Source organism: Hylaeus anthracinus, unplaced genomic scaffold, assembly GCF_026225885.1.
Source record: "Hylaeus anthracinus isolate JK02 unplaced genomic scaffold, UHH_iyHylAnth1.0_haploid 11982, whole genome shotgun sequence".
NCBI lineage: Eukaryota > Metazoa > Arthropoda > Insecta > Hymenoptera > Colletidae > Hylaeus > Hylaeus anthracinus.
The window spans coordinates 7,213,120-7,228,699 of NW_026534330.1; the positions used below are offsets into that span (position 1 = coordinate 7,213,120).

A 15,580-nucleotide genomic window follows, 5' to 3' on the forward strand; every position below is an offset into this window, starting at 1 on the left:
CCTTTGCTGAAATTTTTTTAGATTTACCAGCTTCGACTGCAAAGACCAACGGACAAACTCCCGCGTTTCGTTCCGTCTCCCTGTATCGCGGAGTTCTTTAAACTCGTGAATAATTTTAATAAACTACAGAATCTACAGAAAACCACAATGAATGACAGGCAGTACTTAAAAGTTCCTTATTTCGCGATGGTAATTCGAGCCTTTGTGTAATTATCAGTAGGAAAATTTGTTATTATTTTGATAATTAGAAGTATCAAAAGCTCAGAAATTGAGTGTTCGGATTAGCTTGTCTCCCTTTGATGTTACAGTACAGGCTTTCGTGTGTTCAGTTCTTTCGCGTTCACCGGCGTGCTCTTGATTACGAAAATAATTTTCTTCTTCATATTACTTTGACGTATACACGATTTAGTAGAATTTTAATGCACGCTATTTCTTTCTTCGTCCTGCCCGTTTTGAGCGAATTTTTTCGTTGTTGATGTCACGTTTACCAGACGCAGGCAATCTTATTAACGATGGAATTACATCAAACATATTTTACCCCGCTGCGAAGGTTTGCGCCCGTCTCAAAGAACTTGAGAAATTGGGAGCTAAAGAACGTCGGCGTTTTAAAGCACCGCTTCTCGTTAGCTAACGACGTTAGCAGCGCAATTTGTTCCGAAAAGACGGCTGCTGGAAATCGCGCCCCGAAATTGGAGGCAAGGGACTCGGATTCGGATAGCTTTAAATGGACGATGAATAGATATAACGTCACGTCATATCACGTTAAACATCCTAAATTAACGTCACGCGGCCGTATTGGGTTGTCAATGCAACCAGTGGCACTTGGCCAACGTTAAATATCGATTTTACGCGAAAATTAGGCGAGACGAATATTGTTTGATTTTATTAATGACACGTATCGCAAATCTAACGATCACTTTTGTTTTGCCTGTAGGGATTGTAAAAAATTTTCGAGATTAGAGATTTAGTGTTTTTGCTGTAATAAGAATGAGGTGAATAAACAACGCTGAGGAAAATGAATTGTTGTATAAATGTTCTTTTATTTGAATTGATGCAAGGAGCTAAAAATAATCTTCAACTTAAAAAGAATTATATTATACAAAGGACGTTCTACAACAAATTTATAGTATGTCTGAGTTATAAACATGTATATAAAAATAATAAATAGATAAAAATTGGAAGTAGCCTTACAAGACGATAAATTAAATTCACTCAAGCTTATGAAAATTATACTACAAAAAGTGATTTGAAACTCATAGAAACCACAGCATACACAAAATGTATGATCAGCGCATAGAAGATTTCCTTAGAACAGATAAGGTTCTAGTCAATTTCGTCCAAAATCATTCATCCAAGCGTTCTCAACACCGCGAAATATCGCGTCAGTCTGCCTCCGGATTTTCCAGACGGCGCATAATTAAACCACGAGTCGTCCGTATATAAGTATGCTCCTGATTTCTGTCTGATAATTAATCATTTGCCTGATTAGAGTATCAACGAGCCACGAGGAGTGAAATAAGCGTGTACGTTGAAAAGGAGAAAAAAAAATGGTGAATGGTGAGATGTAGGGACGCTCGAACGGATACTTAATTATCGATAATTGTAAATCAAGTGCGCGACAAGCAGTACAAGCGTTACCGCGACTTTCCTCGCGCAATTGGCCCTGCTATCTAATTGAGTAGACCCATGCTCCATTGAAACATACTCCCGAACCACTTTCGAGTTTCCTGCGGTACTTTTCCTTTTCGACGTCGTCCACGGTTATGAACGTTGGGAATAATTAAAGAAGAGAAGGAACCGGGTTACATGCTTCATTAAAGTTGATTAGCTTCGATGGAAATCTTAGCCGAAGAGGAGGGAATTATCGGACAATGATGTCGCCGGATGATGGAAAATACAGAGAAGCGAGACAACGGTAGCGAGTGAGGACAGTTACGCAGGAAATAATTGGAATAATAATTTTAAACTTTGTTCTTTTGCTTCTGTGTGTGCACAGTCGTTAATTAAATTATTGATGACATAGAAAATAAAGGAGGATTGGTCGGTTTTAAGAAAGAATTGCCAATGTAGGATGGAATAAGTCTCCAAGTAATATTTCTAAACAGGTAGCATTGTATATTTAATATTTACACGATAGATTGTGTCACTTAGATATTACTTGTTCATTTAATTTGCTGTATCGTACAATATTTAGGAATTTTATAATCTACATAAAAGAAAAATTGTTACGAATTTGTGAACATGAAAGTATACTTGCATTTTATATGGAAATAAATAATATTTAATAGAATGTTTTGTTACATCAATTTTCAATTAATTTCAAGCTTTGGGGACTGTATTATATGTGCCGTAGAATTCAGAATACTGTTGAGAATGTAACGTTTAACGTTTATCGATGCAGCAATTAATATTGAAAAGTCTATTGACGTGTCGAGGAGGAATTTAACGGAAAGTGGAATACTATTGAGCAATGGCGAGAACTTTAGTGACTGTACTACTATAGTTCCACGCAATGTTCTCGAGTAACTTGTTACACCGTTATAGTCACTACACGTTCTATTGAAAATCGGTGGTATGTAACCATTAGATATGGCAATAAGGATAGGACACATGGAACAAGCGTTTCGTGAAAACATAGAATTTAGCGTGATGCAGATAATGAGAATTATAATTAAGCTGAGAAATTTGAAACAATACTTAATATTTCTACAAATTAAGTGCCTTGTGCTTTTCACTACAACATAAAATAGTAAGTAAACCAAATTTCATCTGGTTTGGACGAAAATGTTATGAGTGACTGGGAAATTACAAAACACATACATACAAATGCTATCTAGTGTGAAAAATGGGTAAGAAACGGTTAATTTTAATATAATTTTGTACGTTACTATAATAACAATCAAATCTAATATTCCCATAAATTAAGTACTCTTGAACACTTTCCACCAGAAGGTGGTACAGATAACTCATAAACAAACTTCCTTCAAATTTTACATTAATAATACCTACCAGCAATCCCCCACGTTCTAAATCATTCTTACGTTCCAATAGACGTCCGCGAAAATTGCCCGTTCCCAAACGAGCCTACCCGTGGTCGGGTTTCATCGGCAAAAGCTCCCGATACGTTGAAACGGGGTTATCGTGCGGTCTCGGTCCCGTCAAGTTTTGGAACGCCGAACGCCAGAGACAGGTCGCGTCTTTTTCGGAAAAGTAATTAAGCGAATCGTATTTTCAAATACATCCACCGCGATTCACGTTAATACCCGTTTCCGCTGCGTCCAATAGAGGAGGAGGAGAGTGAATATGATCGGGGTTGCCTCTCGTCGTTTCGACGAAGTGTGCAAGTGACAGGAGCTCGGCTGGGTTTTGCGGGACGCCAGCTGGACGACATTCCAATACGTCAAAGCGTGGAGCATCGCGCGGAAAGTCCAATCGCTTCGCCGATTATTTTTCCGGTTATTACGCCCGGACATATCGACCGCCACGGACGATATCGCGATGCGCCATTTTCGCGCGATCGTTCGTACGTGATCTGACATAAAGCGGCTTTCGAAAACGGTATACAATTTGACGGGACGTTAAATCCCTGGCCCATAACTTGGATGGTGTGATGAGGATTGCCGCTCGTTCATCTCTATTAATGAACAGATCGCGGAGGGGGCAAGGACGATAATTTGTTGTAATCGAGAGGAGTAGGGAGACGTATTCGCTAGTGTTACATTGACGGGGGTTGATATCCTGTATCAGTCCTCCACCGCCGACGCTAATGTGCAGACTAATCTATCGATTCAGAACTCGACCGGGATTCAAGGATATTTCGACCATAAAACCGCCGGCTGAAAATTACGCTGCAATTTGGTTCCGCAGTTTCGTTTAACGACATGTTCCGCGGAATTGATTATCATTTAGTGCAGCGTTTCTCAACTTTTCGGGGGTACGTGGCATCCCTGGGGAACGTTATGGTCTTTGGATCTCTAGGTATTTAATATTGGGAGTAACTAAGTGTATTACTATGAAATGTGGAGTATAATGCAGCGATACAAAGTGTGGAATATTATACGAAAATGCATTAGAAATCAAACAAGACTAGAAATTTCAAATTAATTTTTGTTTCAATTTTTATGAAAAGAATTCGTATCTATGTATTATATTCCTGGGTTCTTTGTGTTTTTTTTTTTACTGAAGATGAACTGATACTTGGAGTCGTAAATATTCTCAATTGAATAAAAACATAGTACTGAGGGCTTCATGTCAGTCTTTAATTTTGGAAATTTTATGCCTTTTACGAGCATACAGTGACAAAAGTATATCCTGAAAGTCTGGAATCAAGATTATGTCTGAATAAACTAATAACTAATAAATTAATATCAAACTTGTGACGAATTCCTCCATATTCAACAGAAACTACTCACCTATGATTGGTTCAAAATACTGTGTTACATATACGAATTCAATGGTAGAATTAAGTTGTTTGTTACAAGCAGTTCGCCGCGTATAACGGGATACATCTATGAAACGGTTTTAAACGAGCTCATTAGATCAATCGATATGATCCCGGATCAGCGTTAGACTACGCAATCAGAAGCGTGCAACTGATATCCTGCTCTGGGTTATTCGATTACATTACAGTGATGCACACGAATCGAAACTCTTCATCCGTTTGACCCCTCGCCTAATAGATCTACGATATTGAACATAAGCCGATCACGGAATTACTTATTTAATCAATAGTTGGAAACGTTGAACTTTGATCCTTCGTGCTTTGCAGAATTCTCGCATAGAGAGCGAAGATTTAATATCTTAGCTACTAAATTAATCAGTTGCGGTAAAATCTTGCATATTGAATTTATTTCACAATTATTTCTAATCGTAACATTTGTGAATTCATTTGTAACATTCCACAAGGGTTGAAATGTTCATGTACCTGATACTTCTTTTTAACTCGATCACCTAAAATAACATTAAATGTTAATTGTACAATCAAAGTGATGTTATTGTAAAATAATAATGTTATTCTTACCGTAGTATACTCGATCGCAGCAATGGAAAATTAATGGGTAATCTTAAAGGAGATATTCTCAAGCTTCCGTACAAATAAAAAATACAAAAATGGTAAAAAAAAGCAATTTCCTAACAATCGTCAAAGAACCTCCTCCATATCATTTTAAAACAAACAGTTGTCCAAGGAAACAGATTCATATAATACCTTTTCTACGCTTATTATTCATCGAAAACATCGACCTTAGAGCAAGAAATAAAGACATCCTGTGTAACGAATTCCTTCTGAAATGCATGCGATATGAGGAGGGAACTAGAACAAACGGAATATTACACCGTGACGGACATCAACTTTTCAGATGTAGCGGAGAATTGCTAAGGTAATATGCAAGGTGTCCCTGCAGGAAAGTGGTCAACTGGTCTAACATACATATATGGCGAGTTATTTCGTATCAAAATGGCCATTTTCGCGACGAGTTTGTTTCATCCCTTATCGAAATGAGTCTCGTCCTGATGTAAAGCATAGAACTGTTATACGTGGTAGCTGTTGATGGAGATGCAGCCCAGCTTGAATGACGTGAATGATGACTGTCTATTTCCACGTTTTCAATAGTCATTGAGTAGTCGACTCTCATTCACTGTGCACCAACGTATTCGATGGTTTGCCTAACAACAGTAGAGAGATGCTAGCTTTGTACTCTTTACGTGTTGTTCCTTACGAATAATAAAAATGAAATTATTTTTGATTTGTTCGTTAGAAGTACAAATTAAGAAAATACCCTATTAGTATTACCGCAATATTTGCAAGGGTTACTGCAGTATCGTCGACAATCGAGTTTTCTGCAACAAAGAAGAGAATCATGTTGAAACATGTATACTCGATACTCGAAATATCAGAGTTTATCTAAAAGCAAGAATAAAGTGGAAATACTGTGTATGTACACGGTCTACTTAGTTTTGTTGCAACTCTGCAACGTATGAAAATAAAACCATACAATTGTTTTTGGTTCGCAATAACCTTCGAAATATACCGGAAACATCTGTTGGTTTTCCCAAGATACCATATATATTTGTTCGGTACGTTACGAGTCGATCAAAGTTGAGCAAACTTTATCTCCAAATAATAAAAAGAATGAATATGTTTACAAAAATCTATAAACAAAAACTAGCTTGCGAATAATAATAAAATTTGTATTAAAATTTGTCGAATTCTGAAGAGAGAGAAATTTAGGTTTGAGTAGTATCGAGATTTTACAGGAAATTGCGCATTTCAACTTTAAAGACAGTGGACAATAATCTATAGGATTAAGCATGAAGTTAGCCCAAAGCTCGAACCCCCCAACACCACTGCTGTAAATTAATGGCGCGCTAAACTAACATTGATCAAGTAATGGCGCAGCGTATGTAATGCTAGATTTATGCGAAACTGATAAGCCAATGGCAGTCCATTGATCTATGTTTCGAATCCTCTGTTAACAATTAGCGTTCTAATACGGCTGAACCTGCTTTTTCGTTACGGGAGTTTGAAATAATTAATAAACATACAGTATTGAATTATGACATCTCTCCTGTGAGCATGGTAAAGTTAATGAAATTAATAATCTAATTATTTTTGATTATGCAGTTTTTTTGAATAAATAGTAAATATTGCTTGCAAACGAAAAAAAAAAGATTAATATAGCTAATTACAGTCTGAAATATTATAGTTTATATTCCCCTAGCGTTTTATATTCCCCTAGCGAGAAAACGCTACAGTGAAAACCGTTTAATATTTGTGATTGGCAATCTACTATGAATTTTAAATACTGTCTCGTGGATTCATTTACTTAACACATTGGCGCGACAGTGAAATGTAACTGCACTTACCATTTGTTTGACGTTTCGCTACCGATCCGTGATCTTTTACGTGTTGCAATCTACTTTTGGAACTTCAGATCGGCATGTAATTGTGACAGTAACAGACAAATTCATGGAATTGGATTCATTTGACGTTTAACTACTGATTACTGAATTTCCGCATTTTTCCAGTTTAATTCTGGTCGTTCAGATTGAAGCGTGGATGCGACAATGAATTTATACGGATTAGATAAATGAAGAATTGATAACCAGTCATTATGGAGTGAAATATACAAGCACTACAAATCTTACTTGTACTACTCGTATTGATCAAGATATAATAATATTTTGTTTCATATCAGTATTTTATATTAAATGACTATTATCATTATCATCTTCGAATTCTTTTCACTCCTTTCATGCTTTATTTTCAGAAATAATTGTTTATTTTCACCCAACACAGAGTACCATAGAGTATTGCGACGTGTTCGTCTCCGTTAATTAATGGATGGGTCCAATACATCGAATTCTTACTTTTCAGGCATCGATGAAATACCAACGACGCGTAGACCGAACACCGGGTGGGACTCGAAGAAAGCAAGGAAGATCGATCACAGCCACGAAAGGAAGACAGCCGGAATGAAGGACGAGCCGATACTGAATGGTATCGACTACGATGACGAACAGATTGATTTCCAATCAGCAACCGCCTCGTCGCTTTTTCATCGACATTTGTTCGCGAACCTCGGCATTACCGCCGTCACGGCCATTCTGGTTGGCGGTTTATCGACGTAGGTGTCCTTTCGCAGTGACAATTATGCCAGAAACTGATTAATCTACGACTCGACGAGTTTTTGGGATGATACGAGTCGCGGGGTGCAAGCGAAAGCTAGAAACACGGTGAAATCCTTAATTGAAAGCTGATCTAAGACATCGAGCCAGTTGAGAGTTTCTTCCTTGTGTACACGAAACTTGCGGGAAAACAGTTCGAAAGCGAAGAAATTAGTAATTTCGTGGTATCTTTTATGATCGAAATTCTAGCAAGTAACATCTAGGAAGTTATTACTCCTCCTCGGAATTAACGAAACTTTGTTGGGTTGCAAAGCAGTCAAAAATGAGGAATACGTAGTTTCAGAGTAAATGTTGACTCGAGTTTCTGCTGGATATACCTACTTTAGTTTTAATGAGAAATCGTAAGTCATTCATTTTTAATGTAATGTAATATCTCTCTTTACAGAATTTATTTCAATGACTCCATGTCTCATCTAATAATTTGAAAATAGTAATACAAATCTAATACTTTGTAATACTACATTGGAACAATTAAAGAACCACGTATTCCCCATCTTTGGTTGTTCTGTAAATCAACAGTGTTTTCTAGAAATCTAAGGAGAGACACTTCATGAATGTTCCTTGTGTATAACTATAAAACGCGAATTGGCGAAGTAGTGTGTTGCGTGCGCATTCCTTTTCTTCAAAGGACTACTCTTTTCAGTAAGAGTAATTCATTTCAGCGAGAAGCAATTTTTGTAACTGCGGTCGACGAGTGGATTGTTTCTGCGGAATAGAAGTGTATGCTACAGTTTTTATTCTTCGAGCGAATTCCATGCCATTAGATCGATAACGTTTCTTTCGGCTGTATTTTTATATCAGGTTCCTTTCTAACGAAATTATTACGAAGATTTCTTTGGACGCAGCACCATATTGTATTAAATAGTTTTTTTTAATGAAATGATGCAGATAATTTGTGAAAACTACACGAAAATCGATATTGTACATTGCTTGCTCTATGATAACGAAATTTTCTACTATGAGTCTGCAAAATTGTGCTTTTCAACCAGAAATTTTGACAACAATTTCTGACATTTTCTTTTTTTATTCATTGTTCATAATTACTTTGTAAGTTTGCGAATATTCGCAAGGCCTATCAGAACGGTTTCAGCATATCCATCATTTTATATTAATTGTGTATATGTTTCAAGCTATTGTTAAAGTTGGAAACGCTTCTGTAAATATTATTTCATGGACTGTCTGATCGTCTAACATTTTTCTTGAAAATAATGACAGTGTAAACTAAGCATTTCCTCTTGTAAATATTCCTCGTTCCTAAGCCTTATGTATCATACATTTGTTTAATGATAATGGTTCTTTTAAAATTATAAAGTTTTTAGTAAAAGCTATAACCACGTTATAATTACACAATATTACATTTTCATTTAATTGAAACATCACATTGATTAAATTTTATTAATTTTGTTTTGTAATTCATAAATAAAATATCAAATATTATGCGGCACGGAAACATGTATTCATATCTTTTATTAAGTTATGTATGTAATAAACATTCGTTTGCTGTAGTAATTATCAAATTGCTACAAAATGACTGCCGTATATCTAAGATTATATATACGCGTTATTATTAATAAGGAAAGAGTTTAGTTAAGTAGAGCGCTACTCATCAATAAGAAGTCTGGAGCACTTCGAAGACCTGAAATTAATACTTTAAATACTACAATGTTCTGTAGAATTTTCTAACGTGTCAGTTCATGTTAAGTTACTTGTATTTACATAACGATTCTAAAATTGATGGCTAATGATAATGAGAGCATACTTCACCTATTTAAAAAGTGAGTATACATCTAATAGCATATGAACATTGTGTGTACTGTTTTGTAAATTGTAGACATCGTTTATTTGCGATACAATTGTGAGAGCTCTGACTACTATAAATTTTGAAATAATACATTTTCAAATAGTTACAAAACCACCCAGTGTACTCTGAAATGTTATATATTATAAAATTATTAGTACTTTTTTAAATTAAAATTTAATTTTACAGTTTCTGTGCCCTGCATGATAAGGATCGTTTAAAGTACTCCTCCATGAGGAGTTAAGGATGCCCCATACTTTCTGAATGCGCTTGCAGAGTAAAGAAGTAAAATCACTTTATAGATGAAAAGTTCAGTAAGAAGTTTGTCTCGGTTGCAAACTATTTTGATGGTTCACGAAGCTCCTTACGTGAGCTTTCCCTGTATATTAGAACATACTCATAACTTAATGCAACCACTATGAAGGTAGTAAACTCGAACAATTTATGTCGTAAATAAAAATTTTCAGTTCTGCGCAAGCAAGTTCTTTTCTTTCTACGAGATATTTGTTCGTTATCAAGATAAGTACACTGCGTCTCCAGACTTCGATCACCAACTTCGGAATCATCCTCTACGACTGAGTTCAGGTGTTTGTCGATCTGTTCAAGCGCACATGATTATTTCCTGGGAGAATCTGTGATCTCATTCCGTTCCAAAGTTTGATTTCCACGGTTGCTTGCGCGAATCCTTAGGTAGCAATGCCAGTAACCGAGGTAGTATGTACGAATTAATGTATAGAAATGCGTTGCAACGACGATTCTGGTAATATTTTAATGTACCTCGACCACCTAATGTCATCGTGTGTGATCTTTCTTCTTCGAATCGTCGTTCGAAGCAAGGTAGACCAGTACAAGTAGAATGAATCGAGTAACATAGCCCATCTACACGCGTATCGTCGATCAGAGTTTGGAAAAATTCTCTGTAAGTGATAAATGACGAACAAGATGAAATGTATAGCAATTTCTTAAGTATTTAATACAAACAAATGTCGAACATCCTTTGAAATTAAACGGATGTTTATCTTTTATTTATTGTTTAAGAGTTTCACCTAGTTTTTGCCAATATCTGTCGTCAATGTTGTCGTTGCTTGCGGAACGCAACTCTGATAATTGTCCTTCGGCCTCAAGACTTCATCGAGGCTGTCTCGAATTACGGGGAACGTTGACTAAATCGTTATAGTATCGATCACTCAATCTTTGATCGAGCTTGGCGATCCTCTTTAGTCCAGCTTGCGTGCGTTTGCGATGATTCCTGATGTGCAAGATGTTGATAAAAATGTGAGACATGTTCTCAAAATTGATTCTTCATATTAAAAAAACAAACGAAAAGTTCTTTAACCTTTCGCAATCGGAAGCTTGACTATCGAGATATAAGCAGTTAAAGTTTATTGATGTACCTAGCGACACGCGCTATTTGTGCACCTGCGCATGCGATCGCACGCATGGAAACTTTAATTTCTTACATCTGGATAACGAAGCTTCAGATTAAAAAATGGGAAAAGGCTTATTTGCTTATATTGTCATAAAGAATTGATCTTGAGGAAGCTGTGCCATATTTTTGTTGACACTCTGTATATATCTTGTACATAATACACACCAGTGCTTTCCAACAGGTGCGGCTTGGCACATTGGTGACTACAGTAGGAGCGTGCCACATAAGTTTGTAATAAATTAACGAAAACAACTTCATTTGTAAAAGAGTTTCCATCGTTTAGGGACAACGCAGAGAATGTTCTTGTTATTTGCTATTCCATATGCAAACAAACCTCTCAATGAACGATAACCAAGAAATAAAGGGGAAACGATCATGGTTAGAAATTTTAGATACGGAATTGCGAGTAGCTATTCAAATCCAAGTTGCAGTAAAATTTGTTTAGAATATTAAGAAAACCTTCGCTAATTGGAAGAGTGTGCGGTATGAATGTTAGCATCTTCTATCCATGTCGTGATGTAATAATAGGGTTGGGAAGCACTGACATACACAATGAAAGTGTGATACCCAATAATCGTGTACGACATAGACCATTGCTTTCAGCGCATAGGATAAATTGTATTGTACAATAATAGCAGGTGTATAATAACGGTAGACTAAGCCTCAGGGACATGTAAATAGGTTAAGCTGTAAGATAATGTCGTATTAGTTTTTGCATTTGTGATCACATCCCCGTTCCCCTTCCTCTGTAAATACAATGTGTACTTTATCGTATACTTGGGCAATAAATGTTAGACAATCGTAAACGTGATGCGTCTAAGTCACATTTATACTTGCTGCGTGGTTGTTTTAATTTCCAGTCAGTCGTAACATTCGTAGCATATTGTTGCTAAAAGTTCATACACTTATCCAAAGTAACAATGGATATTTGTCAATTTAAGCATTTAAAAGAATTCAAGCTTTAATAATGCTAGTTAATTAACTATTCTTCGGTTTGTCAATAAAATGGTTCAAGGGGTAAAATTAGACCCTTAGATAACCTATGACTTCTCATTCCATCATGAGTAAATGAGTAAATTCTCAAATTACGATGAAAAAGAATGTTTAAGATTTTTTATTTTTGACACAATTCAACGTTATCCATTTAGAATTGAATAAAATTCTAACGTACTTATGATAGGAATTAAGAGCGACTATGCTAAAAATTATTTACCTCCTAGGGGTAAAATCATCCCCTAAAAGACGTGCCAGCAGTAGATAAGAAGAGTAAACCTGCTGGAAAAGTCGGTTTCTATTCTCCATCCCAATTATTTTGTATTTTCAATGTAATAAGCGATTGTAGAAAATAGCTTACGTAAAAAGATTATTACAGTTAGGGTAACAGGGTTTCGATCGAAGTGTTGAAAAAGCACAGATTCTAAGATTATCTTCATGGCCTTGAATTACCCAAGGGTTTTATCAGTAAAGCTCCTATCAGTTATTTGACACAGTGCCTGCTAGATGTCGCATATGTACAACGCAATTGATTGCAATTAAGAGGGTAGCGTTTTCTATTGAGCGCACAGATAGATGCAACAGAGAAATTCTCAACTACATATTCATTTGACTTTGATTTTAACTTCTTTCAACTCCTAAACAGTCTGCTATTGTAGGATGCAAATCAAGTTCAAGTTTCAATATTTAAATATAATGCTATTCGAGTTGAAATGAAATAAATATTGAAATACTGAAATGAACTGGAATACAATTTAAAAAATAATTATACGCATAACTCCATTCCACAATTAAAATTATTTGTTTATTTCTTCTTCGCGTATCATTTTTAGTATAGGAAGCCAACAGCATTGTGAATTAAGGTAAAATTGTTTTAAAAGCTATAATCAACAAAAATACGTATTTCAAGTGAGAAGAACTCAGTCAAAGGAACAGAGGCTTGATTTCGTATCGAGTATTCCATCTCAGCAGTTATTTAACCGAAATGTCTGTAACTATAAAAATAAAAATAATTAGCCGACCGTTTTTAATTGAAAAAGAAACACTTGTGCGTCAGTTGGTTAATTCCGTGCTGCGAAAGTGGTACACGGACGATAGGAAAGAGGCGAATGAATAAACGGAGATTTCTCATATAAATATTTCCATCTCCGTTCTTTTGCATATTTCATTTCATTTCCAACTACCATGGGATTCCCGAGATCGACGTCCAACAAAGACCGTAGGTACAATAACGATATTTGGGAAAGAATTATTATGGAACTTGGCAGAGCACTTTCGAGTAACGAGGGAAAAAAAGGGCTTTTCTCCATAAGCCAGCTCGTACATCATCGGCACGAATCCCTTCGGACGGTTATGGAACGAAAGAAGCTGTGATAACAAAGGCACCTCCGTCGGGCGATAGAAGTTTGGTAAACAAACGATGCTTCCACCGTTAAGGTGTACTACAGTAAATACCTACCTGTCGTTGAATGACGATTGCAAGAATTATGATGCCTCCACTGATCGATTAATATTTTTACCATAAGGAGTTATTTTACGTTATTTTATTTAACGTCTTCATTGCATCATGAGAAAATAGAATAAAAAGAGGAGTAAAGGCAACCCAAAATGTAAAAATCCGGTGGTTATGCAGCGGAGAATGTTCATGGTTCAGCAGCAGCTGTTTTACAACCTAACCCTAATTATGAATTTTACTGGCGACGTCATAACCAGCGTATAAATTTGAATCTCAATTTGTGTTTATGCAGAGTATGCTGCACTTCATGGTACAGCCAAAACGGAGGTAATTGTGTGAGATGAAGCAAGTCGAAAATTTATCGTGTATAATAATTTATTCCGTCGCGATTTGTGGAGAAGAATTGCTTTTACGACGATGTAACAAATGTATGTGGCAACACTGTCTGTGCCCGCAACAAATTTTCCATTTGTTCCGATATTTCTCTTTTAACTTATTCCTGAAAGTGATTCCTCTAAGGTGAAGCCGTTTGAGTGGACGAGAAGAAATAATAGAATGATAATTTTGATTTTAATGCTGCACTCTTTGGATTGGCGTAGGAGTGTCTCTTGAAGCAACATGTTTCGCCAAGTTATCCTTTGATCGTATTATCGCATAGCTGATATACGAGGATCCAACGGTGGATCCATATTGCTACAGGTAAGTACACATAGTTCGTAGGACGATGTAAAGTGCACAAGGGAAAGCCTTTCACGACCTGTTATTTTTACCTCGAACACTGTTTTCACATTTTGCCGAAGGCTCTCTAATTTAATTTTACATGACGGCCTTTGCTGTTGTTTCTATAGTTATTTCGCGAACCCGTTCCGCGCTATGAAACGACCCACGGCTAAACTGATATTTATACGACGTTATAGTAATTAAAGAGGAAAAGTTTCACAAAGAGACAGGAATGGATAATTTATATTAAGAAGAGCTTCTGTAAACACGCAGGGGCAACCACGAGGGATGCTACATTTAATATTATCACGGTTATACAGCAAAAAGTTTTCGGTTCGGACATTTTTAAATACATATGTATAAGCTCAACCATTACTAAAAGAAATTCTTTCGTCTTCGATTTATCGTAGTTACAACAATAATAATTAAAAGTTTTTTCTCGCAGGTAAGCAAAATTTTATTTTACACGACGTTTATTCGTCGCGTATCGAATGGACGTATTAGCAACGAATTCAAATAGAATCAATATTGTGAATGGCATAGAACATCCACATTGATTTTGCCGAGAATAGTGCACTGGCCAAATATATATACACTGCCTCTATTTTTAGAATACCCAACGTTTTTTTTTTTTTAGATAGTGGCTCAGGTCAAAAGAGACAATGAAAAAAATTTTTCGTTGAATAATTTTTATACAACGCAAGTCCAAGACCCCATTTTGGAGGGACACCAAATAAATAAATTAAATTACAATACTCTTTCATAATTTGACATTAAACCAAACGATGAAGAAATTTACTGTGTTTAATTGAATTTTGAATTGATTATACTTAAATCGTTTAAAAGCCACATAGAAGTATTTTTGTGTATATTTTCCAAAGTTAAGTCGTCACAAATATTTCACCCTCGCAATGCTCTCCCTGTTTTTTTGTCCGTGAAATATGGCAGAAAATGCGAACAGCAGTGAAATTTAGTGAATCCCTGGGGGTGTTTATGCATGTTTAGATTTACAATTCAATTTCGGTGGCCGTGCATGAGGGTATGCGTTTGGAAGGATTTCACGTGGAGGATTCATATAGTAAATGGATTACACCTCACGAGAAGGTCGACGCGTTAAAATACATATTTGAATTTTGCGTTCGACCCTTGGCGGAATAAGCGTTGCATAGTACATCAGAGGGTTCCGTGGAGCGTCCCTTTTCGCCTCGTTTGCGGAAACACGGCCCACTTAGTACCGTAGGTTTTTGATCTCTTCCTCTAAATCGCGACTCCCGCTTGAGATACCCCGAGGGATAAATTGGCTAACCCCAGTTTTCCACCTCGCCTTGAAACATATTGCCGAATGCGAATCGGTCGGGTCTTCGATCCCGAAATTTGCATTTCCTTCTTCTTGATTCCGCCTGGAGATTCGCAGGGTAATGTTACTTCGAGCCTGAATATCGACCATGGCAATGAAGGATGCCCATTGAATTTCCACGGAAACAATGAAATTTATGTA

The 15,580-nt window shown here is 36.3% G+C and overlaps 1 protein-coding gene across 2 annotated transcripts in view; it reads left to right on the plus strand.

Moving 5' to 3' along the window:
* LOC128886190 (lachesin-like) overlaps nucleotides 1-11,719 on the plus strand; it is a 152,177-nt gene extending 140,458 nt beyond the window's left edge. For both annotated transcript variants that reach the window (XM_054140842.1, XM_054140843.1), the window contains one exon: nucleotides 7,376-11,719. In XM_054140842.1, coding sequence (XP_053996817.1) covers nucleotides 7,376-7,629 — 254 coding nt within the window. In that variant the 3' untranslated portion in view covers nucleotides 7,630-11,719. The remainder of the gene's footprint in view (nucleotides 1-7,375) is intronic.
* The last annotated feature ends 3,861 nt before the right edge of the window (nucleotides 11,720-15,580 follow it).